Source organism: Hirundo rustica, chromosome 14 (assembly GCF_015227805.2).
Source record: "Hirundo rustica isolate bHirRus1 chromosome 14, bHirRus1.pri.v3, whole genome shotgun sequence".
NCBI classification, from domain to species: domain Eukaryota; kingdom Metazoa; phylum Chordata; class Aves; order Passeriformes; family Hirundinidae; genus Hirundo; species Hirundo rustica.
In genome coordinates this window covers 3219630-3234877 of record NC_053463.1, presented here as the reverse complement: position 1 = coordinate 3234877, position 15248 = coordinate 3219630, and the positions used below count along the sequence as shown (strand labels likewise).

Here is a 15248-nt window from a genome sequence, read left to right as displayed (position 1 = left end):
ATGCCAGAGCTCTGCCATGCATGTGTGCTACAGGGATAACTGGAAGAGAACTACAGTCGCAGATATTCCAGGTGGGGATCCAGGCTTGTACCACAGCGTTCCTCCCTGCAGAGCTGCGATGCTCAGTACACTGCACACGGGTTTGTTCTCTGATTTTAATATACATCACATTTACACATCACTAGTAAAAATCTGTACACTTCACATTACATACGAGCCACCAGTTGCTAGCTAACACCAGAACACTGATGAAGCCCAAGACGACTGCCCTAAAACAGGCAGGGGGGCTGCTCTTCCCCTCTGGGGAAGTTTCTTTGGGTTACACATTCTGACAAGACACTGCTTTCCAGAAGGGCAAGCGAAGGTGGTGAACCAGGTCCCAGAAATGGACCTGCAGCTTTTCTTCCTCCTCCAACAGCTGTTAAGAGCTGCCTGCTCGTGCTCCAGCTCCGGATGCCTGGGATTCTGCTGGGATTTTGTGTCTGCAGCTTCATTTCTTCATCTTCATGTCTGCCTCGATGGCGCAGCGCCGCCCTCTGGTGCCTCCGTCCTGCTCACAAGGCAAACAAACACAGTTACACAACCCCGCAGGAACGTCCCTCCGGCACAGGGGAGGGAGGGAGGAAGGGAAGGGGGAATTCTGCATCTGGAAACAACTTTTCCTGCCTTCCCATCAGGAGAAAGGGAAGCTGTCCCTGCCAAGGCCTGCCTGCAGACCTACCTAAAGCTGGATCTGGACACAGCAGGGTGCTGGGCTTGGCAGCATCTCTGCACTGCTGGAGCCAGGGCAGAGAGAGGGAACACCTCTGGCCCAGACAGATGCTTTTGGAGCCTGGACAGTGCAGGCTTTCTCCTAAGTGTCAGATTCTAGCTTAAGGTGGGAAAAGGAAAACTGCTGACTAACCTACCTTATCAGCTGCTGATCCCTATGGGAAGTGCTCCTCCAGCTGAGTGACCCTGGCACTAGCTCCCTAGTTCCTCCACACAGCTCCTTTCCACGAGCAGAAGGTGAGCTGAGAGCTTCCTCTGATCCGCTGCCCTCTCTCTGGCTGATCTGCTGCCTCTCCTGGAGTACTCCTCTGTCTTTAGGTACACGTGAGAGATATGGACAGCTCTCCATCTTCCTCCTCTCTCTCCTCACAGTAACTCAGAGACTTGGGGTTTCCCAGAGGGAACATTTTTCCAAACACTTCCAGATCACCACGGGCACAGAGCAAGATATTTCTGCAGAGTCTTATTTGCTTTCTGAACCAGGAACACATAAAGGACACACAGCTGACTCCTCACTCTCCCAAGACCTTTTGTACTGCCTCGGACGTGTGGAAGGGGCAGCTGTATAAACATGAGAGATGCAGGAACTACAGGACTGCACCACTTGGGGTTTGTCTTCCCACTTATATGGAAAGAAAGCAGGAGAGAAGTCATGGAAAAAAGCAAAAGCAGATGACAAAACAAAAACACTTGGAACCAGAAGAAAAGACTGAAGCCCCACCCGCTCACCCATTTTGAGAATAAGGGACTGAGATGTCTCTTCTCAGATCACAGTGGTGCAGCCCCCAAGTCAAACACACCCTGCTGCAGCGCTAAGGATGCTGTGACAGTGCAGTGATCACCCAGACAAGGAGCAGAGCACCTGGCAGCACTACTGCAGAACCTGCTGGAGCCTTTCAATACTTACAAAGAGAGAGAGAAGGAAGGCAGGAGAGCCCATTGGGACACTGTCCTGTTAAAAGGCCAAACAGAAGGACTTATCAGGCATCAGCTACGGAAACGCACACACCACACAGAAGCACTGAGCCCGCACACGAGCGTAGAGGAACATGTGCCCCACTCCCCTTCCTGCAGGGCGTCAGTCTTATGCAGCAGGAACATAAAAACAGACAAAAAGAGGGATACTGCGAGAGCCAGAATGCCAGGAAAGGGATATTCCCTCCAAAGCCACAGCAAGTTTTCCTTGTCTACCAAACAATTCCTGCTCGGTGCAGCTGTCACTAGAACTAAGCAGGCAGTCCCTGCTGTCACAGTGTTGTCTGCACCACAGAGTACCTGAGATCACTTCATCGAGTTTGCATGTGTCTCTACAGAAGGAAAAAAAAAGTCACAAGCAAAGCTTCATTGCTTAGATCAGTGTGGAATTCAAAAGTTCTCTGGTGTAATTTACACAGCAAACCAGAGGAAATCGATTCTCTATCCCTAAAAACCTGACTAGAAAGTGAAGGATATGGCAATTCCCTTCACCTTTCTGCCATACAAAAGAATCACAGAACCTGTGGAGTTGGAGGAGAACCACAAGGATCATTTGAGTCCAACTCCCTGCCCTTCAGGCCTGTCCCCAGGAGTCACATCATGTGCCTGAGAGTATTCACACCTCTTCCAATACTCTGTTCATTTCCCTACAGTTTTTATCACCTGTTTTTAAAAACAGGTAACAGAAGTATTTGGATTACAGGGAAAAACTCACGAGACCTGCCTTTGGAATGCTGTATAGTTCCAGAACTGAAATCTAATCAACAGACACATTTAAAGAAAATCTGTTCACATGAAGATGCTGGTGTGAGAACTTTTGCCTCCTTGGTGTGGGAACTTCATGCAGTATCTTGGGATTCTTCAGAAGATCCCAAGTGCCCTCGCACAGGGTGCAGCATTCTCACCTTCTCTGAAGCATCCTGCTTGCGAGTGGAGTCTCGCCCCCGCAGGCTCTTTGCACTGATCCCTGACTCTGATGTTTGCATCATCAGCTGTGTGGCCAGAAATTGCTGCAAGGAAACCACACTCTTGTTAAGATTGTCAGGCAAAACAAGCTCAGTAAGTGCGTGTCAGTTAACTATCACAGACCACAGGCTGGGAATGATTGGGTCACAGGCAGTTTCAGTTCCTTGTGTGCTGCTCAGAATAAGTTCCCCAATTTACCTCAGAAGCCACAAGTCCTGAGGAACTACAAAACCCCAATTCAAACTCTGTTAGCCCTGCCAGCTGGGACATTCTGCTTCAAAGGATATTTTAAACAGCAGAAATTCAAAGGGCAGTTTCATGTGCACTTTATATCAACATAAACCAGCACAGCCACCCAAAGAAGCCGTCGCGTCCCCTGTCATTCATCGTTCCTGTTGCTTGTTTCTGTTCCTGAACCACACCCTGGTTCTTGCTGGCCTAAGCATTTCCCTGAAGGAAATGACATTTGAAATTGGTCTGGGATGAACATATAAAAAAAATTTTGCTGCGTTACTTTTAACTCGCCCACAACTGAGTTCCACATAAACACCTGAGCTGCCATGAGAGAGAGAAGCAGGGAAGGACAGGACCCACTGCATTCAAACACACTGGGAGTCAAACTGTGGTCTTGTAGGCAGGCCTACGGACCAAGGCAGATGCTCTGTCCTGCACTGCACTCAGCTCAGTACTTTACCTGGATCTGCTCCAGGACATCTCTCTGCATCTCCACAGCCATGTGGTACACATCATGGTCAGAGCTGTTGTACATCACTGCATTCTGAAACATCAGCATAATGTCCCGCTGGAACTCAGCTGTGGTTCGGATCAGCCCGTTCTCAATGTTCTTTTTGATGGTCGACAAATCCATTGGCCTGTGAAAGAAATGCAGGCAAAATCGCTACAGAAATGTTTAACACTTTCCCATCTCCTTTGGAAACAGCCCTGGGTCTGTAACAGGTTTAGTTACAGTGTCTATTTTATTTAGCTGAACAGGCTCTCCCCCCACGGGCTGTGCTCCCCAGCACCAAGGCCTGGGTCAGAAGACACAAGGTGTCATCAGCAGTTACCTGGAATGGTAACAACAGCCTCAGACATCTCTCAGGAGAGGCATCTGCCCTCTCCAGGCACCACTGACACAGAAATTAAGGAGCTAGAGCTGCAACCACTGAGCTTGAACCGTTTACAAGAGATTTCAGCAGCTAGCAGGGGATTCTGCAAATTCTTCCAGAAAAGTCCACCATCTGGGACAGTAAAAAATGCTGATTAAAGAAGAGCTTTTAGGAATTCCAAAGGTTAAATCCTACTCTTGGATAGAAACTGGGAAAAACAGATCAGTTTCACCTTACTGATAAAATGTTCTGTGTAACTCAGTGTCCTTCCCGTGAACTCAGCGCTGTGTACAGACATGTGCCTGTTACTGATGATGACTCTGTTCTTGGGGAAATCTGCTTCTGACTGAATCATGTCAGAAAAGGAATATTTTCCTAGTCTGCACAGCAGGCAAAAACTACATTTTTCCTGCCAGAAATCCCTACAAATACGCAAACAGAGTTCTAATGACAGAAGATTGCTGAGACTCACCTCTGCACGATGCTGTGGTAGCCTGGTGCTATGTCATCAGTTACAGGCTGTAAAAAGACATTGGCATACCTGCAGAGAGAAAGAGTCCACTTAGTGCCTGTCCTTGCTGGTAAATATTTGTTTCATGCTCTCCTGTTTATTTGTCTGTAACAATATGATTCGTCATCTCCCAAGAGAGACAAGCCTCTGAGATGGGAGAGTGGAGACTTGCCTAGGATTAGTCACTTCTTTCTGCCAAGACATCACACTCACCTGTGATTAGCTGCTGCTCTCCAAACCAGCATGATGGCTTTCTTCCAGATCTTCTGAGCCTGTATCGCTTCCTGGTCCTCACTGCACACTGAGCTGGGAAGAGAAGAACATAATTCCTTCAGGAGTCTGATCACTGGCTCACAGCAGAAAACTCATGTTTTGTTTTGTCCTTGACATGCCCACACTAATCCACGCCAAAGACAGAAGGAAAAAGCGGGAGCTGGCACTGGAGTGCTGTCTGCACGCTCGCCCTTGTAAGCAAGAACCAAACAAATCATCAACAAACTCTCCCTCAGGACCCACTCAGCAAACCAGCAATGGGAATTCTCCACTCCCTGTGTGCTCTGACACTCACAACTGCGAGGAGGCCGGGCTGCTGGGGATGGAGTCGGCCAGCGCGTGCGACTGCAAGGGCGCGTTGTGGACGCTGAAGCCGTCGTCGCTCTCGCTCACGGGGGGCTCGTTATCCATCTCTGAGAGATACCCCTCACCCTGGTCTTCTTCTTTGGGTTCCTCCAAACTGGCAGCCTCACTGGCACCGTCCTCATCATCCTCCTCACCCTGCCCATCCTGAAACACAGAGTCCATCAGCTGGCACAGCCAGCTACAGCAGCCACTCAGCGCCTCCAAAGCAACTTTGGCTCTGTGAACAAAGTGATTTTCTTGTGAGGCTGCTGACAACTGTACGGGCACTTCCAAAAATCCCAGTCTCTCCAGCCTGCCCTTCTTCTCCCCACAGACCCAGAGGCAGCTACACAAACACCTTCACATTCTGAAGCAATCCCCCCCTCAGCTGCAGACTGCTCACTTCCCAGTGCAGAAAGCTGAACACAAGCTCTGCCTTTCAGCAGACAGCAGCAGCAAGATGTTGCTAATAAACTCAAGATTACTAAAACCAACTGGGAATTACCTTTATCTGACTCCTAAACAGGGCTTGGGCCTCCTCCTTCATTGACTCTGTGAAAGAAAGAAAAGCACAAAGATTGATTCTCCCAAGCAGCCTTTCCTACAAAAGCTCCTGCACCAACGCCTGCTGCCCTGCAGTAATTAATGCTGTTCCTACTGGTATCTTTTCTCCCTCCTCCCCAAAAAACCTGAACAAGATAACTAACAACTATCCAGCTAATAATGTTGCATGTAAAAGATTTCCTAGCTGAATTAAGTTACCTGACAGCTCAAATTTGTGCTGAACATCAGCCTGTGAGGAGTCTTCACTCACATTTGGGACTTGTGGAGGGGATGAATCATCATCAGGTGGGGTCTGGAGGGAAGAGAAATGCACAAATCTAGATGTTTGTGTCAGCTTACTTCGGTGAAGGTGTGGGCACATCTCACTCGCCCTAACCTAACTCCAGGCAATGAGGTTCACTGAGCACCTTCCCAGCAGCAATTCTGCACATGGGTGTGGGGAGATACACAAAGGTACTGCCTACAGCAGAGCTGCTCTGCACATCAGCAACCTGACTCCCAGAAAAACAGTCAGTCACATTCACTGAAGGGTCACTTCAACCCAGCACTCATCCTTCCTCTAAACTTTGCTCCTACCTGCCACAACTGCTCCTCTCTTTCCCCACACCAGTTCCAGACAGCCTCTGTGACCACATACCTCTGTCTTTACTGGATTGAGTACTGCATCTTCTCCCTGGGACGACTCTATCTTGATTTCAGAAGTCTCTCCTGATGTTACAGCTGCTCTTTGATCTTCTTCTATCTCTTGGTTTCTAAGCTCTGGTGTTTCTGTCACTCTTGCAGTTGCTGGTATGGTTTCTTCAGGGCCCAGCTGACTCTGGTCCTGCTCTGCAAGTTCTGTCTTTATTTCTGATCCCAGCTCACTGATGCCCATTAGGTCTCGAATTCCCTTTGCCTCTGGCTCCTCACACTCCAGTCTCTCCTGCTTCACAGTCACAGACACTTGTGGCATCTGGGCCTGTTTCTCATGCTCCTGACGAATCGAATGCTCCCATGGGCCAGGAAGGGTCTGAGGGTCATCGGTATCTTCGCAGAAAGAAGACAGAGCAGCCTCAACAACTGCTGCATCCAGGACTTCAGGGTGGTCATCTACCTTTATTGTCAAAACAAACACACAGCAGTGCAGGCCGAGGTCAGAAAGAGGGGTTAAAGAAAAGTTAATGTTATTTGGTACTGAGAAACAACAGCGGAAATCCCAGTCTACTCTGTTTACAAAGTTGGCTTTTGCAGCCAGATTTGTATCACTCCCTGTGGGAGCTTCTCCTGAAGCTTCAAGTTTCAGAAATATGGCACTCCAGGAAAGGATCGTGCGAGCACTGCTCATCTGTCTGCCAGAGACATGACCCAAACCCTACCCTCCAAGGAAGAAAGACATTTCTTTTTGTCCCCTGAAGAGGAGCACCAGTATCAGACAGACAGCAGTGGTGTCCCATCCTATTGATCTGGAAAATGATGGTGAGAATGTGTATTTTGGAATAGTTATTTCTTGTTTGTTTAAACTAAATATAACAGCAATCATTTGAGGTGAACCCAACTGAATGTGGAGCAAATGGCAGTGGCACTCTGCTTTCCCCATTTACCTTGTCCTCAATGATGGCTATAATATTTCCAACCGTATCAAAGTCCAGCTCTTCCCCCGTATAGGACACTGCAATATCCATTTTTTCCGCCAAATCCAGATCTTCTTTCCCATCCATGCAGTGATCTTTGGAAGATCCCGCAGTGCTGCCAGCCCCAGAACCTAGGCACTCTTTCTTGATGGAATCAATGATCATTGATATTTCACTGCTGTCCATGGACACTGTCACAGTATGGGAATCAGACACTGCCTCCATGGAAACACAGGCTTCTGGCTGGCTCACTGCACAAGGACGAGAGGGACAGTCACAGACCAAGCTGGAGAAGTCCCCACATAAATAAACACTGCAGTGGGTAAGACCAAGCACCAACCACAAGAGGCCCACCCACCCCACTAATAAAAGACAAATACGGATTTGCTTTCCCACAGCAGAGACAAAGGGGGATTCCAACCCTTGAACCGCAGTCCAGCAAATCACCAGCACCCCCACCCAGCAAACCCTGTTTAAAGCCACCTGTTTACACCAGAACCCAGCCACAACCACCCTTTTTGGCCAGGAAGAGGTGGTAAAGCCCAGCTGAGAGCCTGCAGGGCGCTGATCCCACGGGAATTTCTGCCTTCCAGCAGGACGTGACCTCTGAGTGCGTAGTTCAGGAACGCACCTGTGGCTACGCTTTCTGGAGCTGCAGCTGGTGGCACAACGGCTGGTGCTGACAGCGTGGGCATCATGACAATAGTGGCCTGGGACACAGGCTCTACGGGGGGTGGCAGGAGCTTAGCTGGAGGCTCGCTGGCAACAGCGGAGAAGGAAGCAAGAGGTGAGGTGAACTGTGCAGGGCCAGCTTCTAAAAGCCGGGAAAGCGTAGGAGCACCTAACAGAGAGTAGAAGGGAAAAGCACATGAGCAAGAAGCAGCCACCACTGAAGTCCACAAAGCCACCACTGGGCTCTTCGATGCCTGGTGGCTCCTTCTGGGAAAAGACATGGAGAGACACCTAGGAAGAGTCCCAAAAGCTGTACAGAGGACCTGCACCAAAAAATGCACGACTCCTGTTGTGTGTGCAGTCTGAGGTGGAATCATGCAGCTACGGAACACTGCACTCGCTGTAAGGGATGGACAGGCTAAGCCACACATGCACAGAGATGCCCTTCCAAAGGCTCATCCCAAAACAATTATGGGAAGTCTGAAAAACAGTGCTGAGAGAGCCACACGAGGTAAGCCAAGACAAACAGTCGTCACAGGAGCTGGGAGGGAGCGGAGGGGATCTCTTTGTAGGGTTTTCCTGGAGAATTCCTATTACCAAAGGTTGTCATTCATCACAGCTGTAACTTCCAGTCTGAATTTACTGAACTATCTGGACCAAGTTAACAGGTCTTAAAAAAACAGATGTGGATAAGGAAAGCAAGATTACTTGTATGGCCTTCTGTATGAATGAATGACATAAATCCTCAGTTACAGATAATGTGACTAAATCACTGGTCAACAGGAGCTGAGAAAAAACGCTTCCTTAGGCAGGTTGTTCTGAAAAAGCCCAGTGCAGAGTCTTGCACTGTCCCCCTTACTCTGGGGAACTTTCTCTGCAGCTCAGTGGTCTAACTCTAAGCTGATCTCTAAGATACAGCAGAGGGAAGGCACACAAGGTCTCCAGATCCACAGGGAGCTGCATTTGACATGTTGGGAATCAGATCTAGACCATTTTTTCCCCAACTCCCTGTGAACAAACCCTTTCTTTCTACACATAAATGTCTGGTATTAGCTAGTGTCAAACCCAGAAAACCAGACTGCATGGATCAGAACTGAATCAAGCCGAATTATATTCTCTTTTAAGGATTAGGGTCTTCTTAAAAAGTAGGGGTGAGATCGACAGGGGCACAGAAATAGGAACACAACTGATAGAGAAGCCCCCAAACCAGCCAGGTAGACATCATCTTTCTCCCAAGAAAATTCACAGAACAGTCTGAAGGAACATCTTAAGGGAGAAGTGTACAGGGAGAGGCCCGAGTTACCTGAAGCAGCCGGAGATGCAGGGACAGCACCAGGTGCTGACTGCATTTCCCCACTGTGCAGCACTGGAAGGACACCTCCTACCTCCAGCAGCACTCCAGAGCTGTTCATGTGAGCAGAAGCCACTGCCATTTCATTTTCACCAACCTGCCAAAGGAGGACGAGACTGAAGTTCCCGGAAATAGCACCACACCAGTGATTCTCTGCCAGATGTGCACCTCCACGAACAGGACCAGCATCTGCTGTCCCAGCATTTCTTCTGCAGTTTTTATTCAGGTTAGTCCCTGCCTGAGGCCCCTCATACAACTGTAGAACATGACAGTCTGAAACTGTTCTCCAGCTGTAACACAGCTGCAGAGCCACCTTCCTTTGAGGTGAGGCCAAGTGCATCCTTTGCTCTATCACAGTTCTTCTGTTCAAGGACCTCACAATCCTCCACACATATGAATCTCTCTAGACCCTGAGATGGCACAGAAATAGCCCTTGTTTTCAGTTGAGAGAAGCAAAAATACCAAGATGGAAAGTAACTTGATCAAGGTCACACAGTGAACCTATGATGGACCTTGAAACAGATGCAAACCAGTCCTGTTCCTACAAAGAAAACTCAGCCTTCCACAGCCATCACTTTTCCCTGCTCCACTTTATGTTACATCCTGCAAACACAAAATCCATGGAACATTTACCCAAGCTAACAAATAGAAAAACCCCTAAATCTGACTGCTATGAAAAGTCAACAGCAACACACCTACTCCATCACACAAGCACTAACCCAGGGAATCTGTGTCACAAGCAGGCTGATGGCTGCTGTTTTCAGACTGGGCTCCGAACAGTGTCAGCACCTCCTAAGACTTCCCGAGTCACTAACACCACAAGTGGATTCTCGTAAGTGATTTTAGTAACTGTCTACAATTAGGAGGAAACTGAAGCACTTCTGTATAGGTCATAAACACCATTCAAGGATTCCCTACTCTTGTGCTAAGACACATTAAAAATACTGAAACTTCCCGACAAGGTGTAAAGAATTGTCAGCCCAGTGTAGGAATCACCAAGAACAATTTCACAGAGGCTGATGGGGATGATGCTGACTAACAAGTTCCCTCCCCTGAGGAGAACAATCTCCTCTAGCAAACCCTGCAACTCCAACTCCTTATGACTGAGGGGAGAGCCAGTCCTACGTGCTGCACGAGCCCTGCAGTCCTGCTGGGAAAGGGGCTCGCCTCTGCAGCTGACAGGGGTATTTCTACCTCTCAGTTTATCACTTCTGCTGGGACTCTCACAAAACTGCAAGTTTTTAAAAATTCTTTGCAGATCCCCCTTTTTCAGTGGGAAAGTCTGGAGCAAATTGTTTGTGTGCTTGCATATATGAGCAGAGAGCTCCATACCAGCCTGGGGCTTGTGGGCAGGAGACTGCCCTTCTTCAGCAGCTCTGAGAGCAGAGGGGAAGGAGGCGGAGTTGCTTTTTGTCCTAGCATCTTTTTCTGGGGTGAATCATCAGTGACTGGGGTCATGGGGGCATCCAGGGGAGCAGAGCCTGGAGGGGTGTCAGGGATTCCAATGAAGGAGGCAACTGGGGTGCTGGGCAATGTCCCTGGCGTGACCTGAGAAAGAGAAAAACCACACTGTTCAAAGCCACACTCCACCACACGGACCAGCCCCACTTGCTGCTTCCCCCAAGAGCATTGATCCAGCACACCGCAGACACCTACTCCATTCACTCGCTGCCCCTACTCCAGGCATGTGCTTTCACCCTTTCCCTGCCCTGCAGAGCCATTTCCCAGGCACTCACAGACTGCCTGGCCAACCCACTGATGCCCCTACACGGCCTCTGATCCAGGCACCGGATCACCACAGACAGGGAAGAGGACATGGATCTCGAGCAGCACTGTCACCAACCACGCTACAGCACCTGAAGTCTGCAAAGCAAGGCAAGGGCTTCTCCCCAGGCCCCTTCTCTGTGATGGATGCAGAGCCCCATGTCCCAAGCTGGGCTTTCCCTCCCACCCGGAGAAGGATCCTTACCCCTGGGCTGGCCTCATCCCCAGCGGGCTGGGACAGATCTCCAAGGGAATAATCCCCGCCCGGGGAGGTGGAGCCAGCGGGAGAACGAACCATCACCCCCGTGAGTCTTCGAGGTGGGTTCTTAATGGCCTGGCGAGCTGGAAGACAACAGAAACTAAAGTGAGACTCTGTGACTCCACCGTGGATGGTCTCTAAGAATTACCTTTGACTTTATTCTGAAGGGCTTTAAGAGAACAATTCATGTTAGAGGAATTTCTTGCACCCCACTATGCTCACATCCCAAATAACACTAACTCTGGGTAATGCACTTCAACTGCAGGTTTCTCTAGCAGTTGAGTATTCACCACCTCCCACTCCCTTGAGCCATGAGTTAAGAAGAACTAAACATTGAGAATAAAAGTCTCTTTTCCTTTTATCTTCAGTGACCAGGGGAAACTAAAGGTGTGAAAAGCCTGACATTCTAACACAGAGCTCCTTACTAACCCTGCTATCCCTTGGATACACCTTTCCTGATGATTTTGTTCCTTTTTCAGAAGCCTCTGCCTTTTACCCCGTTACAGATATAGTGCTGGAAAGAGAATACAACCTCTCTCTCCAACTCTAGGGTAAAGAATTCTTCCTGCAGGTCTTAACAAGACTTCAGTATTTTCTAAATGTTCTTATGAATATATGCATCCGTCTGAGGAAAATGAAGGCAGCTCATTCCCAGCTTACCCTGATAAGCAGCGTCTGTAGCCTTCCTCTTGACTTCTGCCTCCTCCTCTTCCATTTTTTTCTTTCTGCATAAAGAACAAAAACCTGTCACAGGATGTCTCAGGTCCCCTTAACTGCCCCTTCCAAACGCGTTTCACTGACGCCCACCCTGTTATCTCCAGACAACATCAAACCACTCCTGTGGACTCAGGCTCAACTCCCCCAAGGTGAGAAGCAGAGCCAGAGAGTGACATACTGGGCAGGACATTTCACTTCTAGATGATTCTCAAAACAGAGGCAGCAAACATGGCTCTGCAAGCCACGGCCAAGCTCTTCACTGAGCAACTCCAAAGGATGTTCCACCCCAGCTGGTCTCCCCCAGTCCAAGCTAACTCCCCCCTCAGAGGCCCAAGCACCTGCCCCATTTCTCTTAACCCAAACTATGTGTAGCAAAGATGCTGCACAGAGTGTCAGGAAACTACAATCACAGAAGAAATAATTCAATAACCCACATCATGATCTCATTGCACAGCTCCTCCAGTCTGTTATCCATGTGTCCGGCCTGGATCAGCTCTGCATCCTTCTTGAGTTGCCTGTAACCATAAAATCTTTTTACTTCCTGATCACTGAACTGGACACCTTAAGCAGCATTTTCACCCCAAACACCATCCCACTTGGATTACTTTTTCAGGACAGGACTCTCTGGTATAAACATTTTAACACCTCTGTCATGTACCTGTATTTTTCCTGTGTTTCTTTGATAATTTTCTTCAACTCCTCAACCCGCTCTGCAGTCAGTTTCCGCACAATAACATCTTCCACGGTTTCTACAACTTCTCCCTTCTCCCCACGTTTTCTTCTGCAGAATAAGAGAGAAGAAAAACTCAGACCAAACCACAAGAAAACCCAGTTCCTCTTTAATAAATGGCTGCTCTCTGTCATTCATGACATACTCATGCAAAAAAGAATCAGCTTCCTCCAATTCCCTTAATTTATATTGGACAGCACAATGTTCAAACAATCTTTTCAGCAAATTTTTGCTAATTCAGCCAGCGTTAAAGTCTTTAGACACAGATCAAAGATTCAAGTCCACAAAAAATTCTCAACCTGAAAATAATCCTTCCACTTCAAGAGAAAATTCTTTTCTCCCCAAGAAGAAACATCTATTTTTTTTTCTTCATTAACTCTACTAAGCCCTTTGATTTTGCAACTCTAGTGCAGAAGATCATTCACAAACAAATCAGCCACACAAAAGTATTAATTTTAAACATCTCATCTTTAAGTTAATATCATGCAAATTCCCAAACAAAATGCCTGTAATTAGGAGCAGTAAAGAACTGAGATTACAGAGCCATAGTGACAACACTGATAAGAAAACTGTAAGAAACCACTGCAAAATAGTGACAAATACAAAACATCTCCCTTCTCAGCCCTATTGTGAATGATAAATTTATGTGTAAAGCTTCTGATCAGTAGGACTAACGTGCAGTGTTTTTTAACAGCCAAATAAATACTTCCCATCTGAAAACCCTGATCCCACTGTCCCACAACAGCTATTCCACCTGGATTTTCTCATTCTGAAATGCTCCTTTTGGGAGGAGTTGGTTGGGGGAGAAAGTAATTTAACAGCGACAAGGACTTTGCCACGAGGCTGCTGCAGGCTGTGCTGGGGTCACACTTTGTACTCACTTAGGGGTCTCCGTGGTCTCCAAGAGCTCTGAGTACTGAGATGCACAGTGCTGAGAAGAAACAAAGGAAGTCAGAGGACAATTTGCTTGCCCAAACAGCAGGACACACCAAAACACATGGATATCCACAAATTCCCAAGGCAAGGAGTTTCACAGCTTAATCACAGGCCCAGTGAAGAATCTCTTTAGTTAGTCTTACTTAGTAACTGTGTACTGGATAAAGCACGGAACAATTAATCCTTAACTGATCCTCAATATGGCATTTCTGATTGCACAGAGATTCTAACGTCAGTGTCCTACCTTTTGGGAAAACCAGTCAGGTGGGCGTCCTGGCTCTGCAAAAGGTTTGATGGCCCTGCTGACTGAGACCCTGTGGGAGGGAAATGGCAGGTCACCATCAATTTACCTTCTCTCCTAACCAACGTGCAAAGGAAAGATGAAAACCTCTCTTGACATCATTGAATAACCCTGCTGAAACACGATAAACTCACCAAGGAGTTGTATAAGTCTCAAAAATATTTTTCTGCTTCTAATAAACAGTAACTTCACTCCTTTGCTTTGAAAAGCAAGTTTCTTGCATCTGGTTACATGATTACATTTCCATAAACCCCTTACTTTAGTGAAGAGGAAAATACAAAAAACCAACTTTTTTTGTTTAGGTTCAGTGATCAGGAATCTGTTACCAAATGTCTTTGTTGTCCACAACTCACCTCATCTAATTATGAACACAGAATTGTAGAATGGGTTGGGAAGGACCTTAAATATCATCTTGTTCCAACCCCCTGCCATAGGCAGGGACACCATCCACCATTCCAGCTTGCTCCAAGCCCTGTGCAACCTGCTCATGGACACTTCCAGAGCTGAGGAGCCACAGCTTCTCTGGGCAATGCTTTCCAGTGCCTCATCACGCTCACAATAAAGAATTTTTTCCTAATCTCCAACCTAACCCTCTCTATATCAGAAATAATTCCCCCTTGTCCTGACACTTCAGGACCTTGTCCAAAGTCCCTCTCCAGCTCTCATCGCTCATTATGTTGATTAACACGCCTCTACTTTTACACAGTAGTTATGAAGGCAACAAAATGCCTGTCCAGGTCCACCTTCAACACCTTTTACACCCCATCTTTGTTCTGAACAGAGGCAGCGGCGTGCCGTGCCCCGGTGCTGTGCACACGCCGCCCGCCTTCCCTACTCCCGTACCAGTTCTGGTCGCCGCTGCGCATGACGGAGGAGGCCAGGCAGAGCTTCTCGCGGATGGACCAGGGCTCGGTGGGGCCGGCGCTCAGCAGCTTGTGCTCTGCGGGACAGGGCAGGAGTGCGCGGGGGCAGCGCCCGGGGACACCGGGACTCGAACCCGCGGCTGCCATGGCTCGCCCCGCCCCTCCCCGACTCTGGCCCCGCCCCTCCCAGGGGCATTGACCCCACTCCGCCCCGCCCCACCGTTGGCTCTTCCCGGGAGGGTCCTTCGCAGCCGCCCCGTTCTCCTCGGGCCATTCCCCTGCCCCTTCTCCTCCCCAGCCCCGCCGCCGCTCGCTCGCCGCCGCGCCTCCCGCCCAGCCTCGCACTCACTCCCGGGCCCCGCCGCCATCTTCCCCGCCCGGCCCTGAAGGCGGCAGGGGCGGCCCAGCGCGCAAAGCCCGCCGGGAGGCGGCCGAGCACTGCCACGCCCCCCTCCCCGCGTACTCGCGCGGGCAGGCGGTTACCCGGGTCACGCCCCCTCTTCCGCAACTGCGGGCTCTGATTGGCCGAGG

The 15248-nt window shown here is 48.9% G+C and overlaps 1 protein-coding gene across 4 annotated transcripts; it reads right to left on the bottom strand.

Moving 5' to 3' along the window:
* Positions 1-141: 141 nt before the first annotated feature.
* Positions 142-15131, bottom strand: BRD8 (bromodomain containing 8). Of its 4 annotated transcripts, none has more exons than XM_040077984.2 (22): positions 15067-15130; positions 14698-14794; positions 13798-13867; positions 13499-13548; positions 12546-12668; positions 12322-12402; positions 11831-11895; positions 11117-11253; positions 10480-10695; positions 9100-9244; positions 7756-7965; positions 7095-7375; positions 6152-6607; positions 5713-5806; positions 5456-5502; positions 4901-5115; positions 4546-4638; positions 4294-4362; positions 3407-3584; positions 2652-2756; positions 1679-1723; positions 142-550 (listed from the first exon to the last, which is right to left on the bottom strand). In XM_040077984.2, exons 1-22 carry the CDS (start codon positions 15083-15085, stop codon positions 491-493), a joined length of 2856 nt encoding a protein of 951 aa, XP_039933918.1. In that variant the 5' UTR covers positions 15086-15130; the 3' UTR covers positions 142-490. The 4 variants fall into 4 exon arrangements, with proteins under 4 accessions (XP_039933918.1, XP_039933919.1, XP_058278425.1 ...); XM_058422442.1 differs by lacking the exon at positions 142-550 and adding an exon at positions 557-1332 and having other exon boundaries at positions 15067-15131; XM_040077985.2 differs by lacking the exon at positions 10480-10695.
* Positions 15132-15248: the final 117 nt, after the last annotated feature.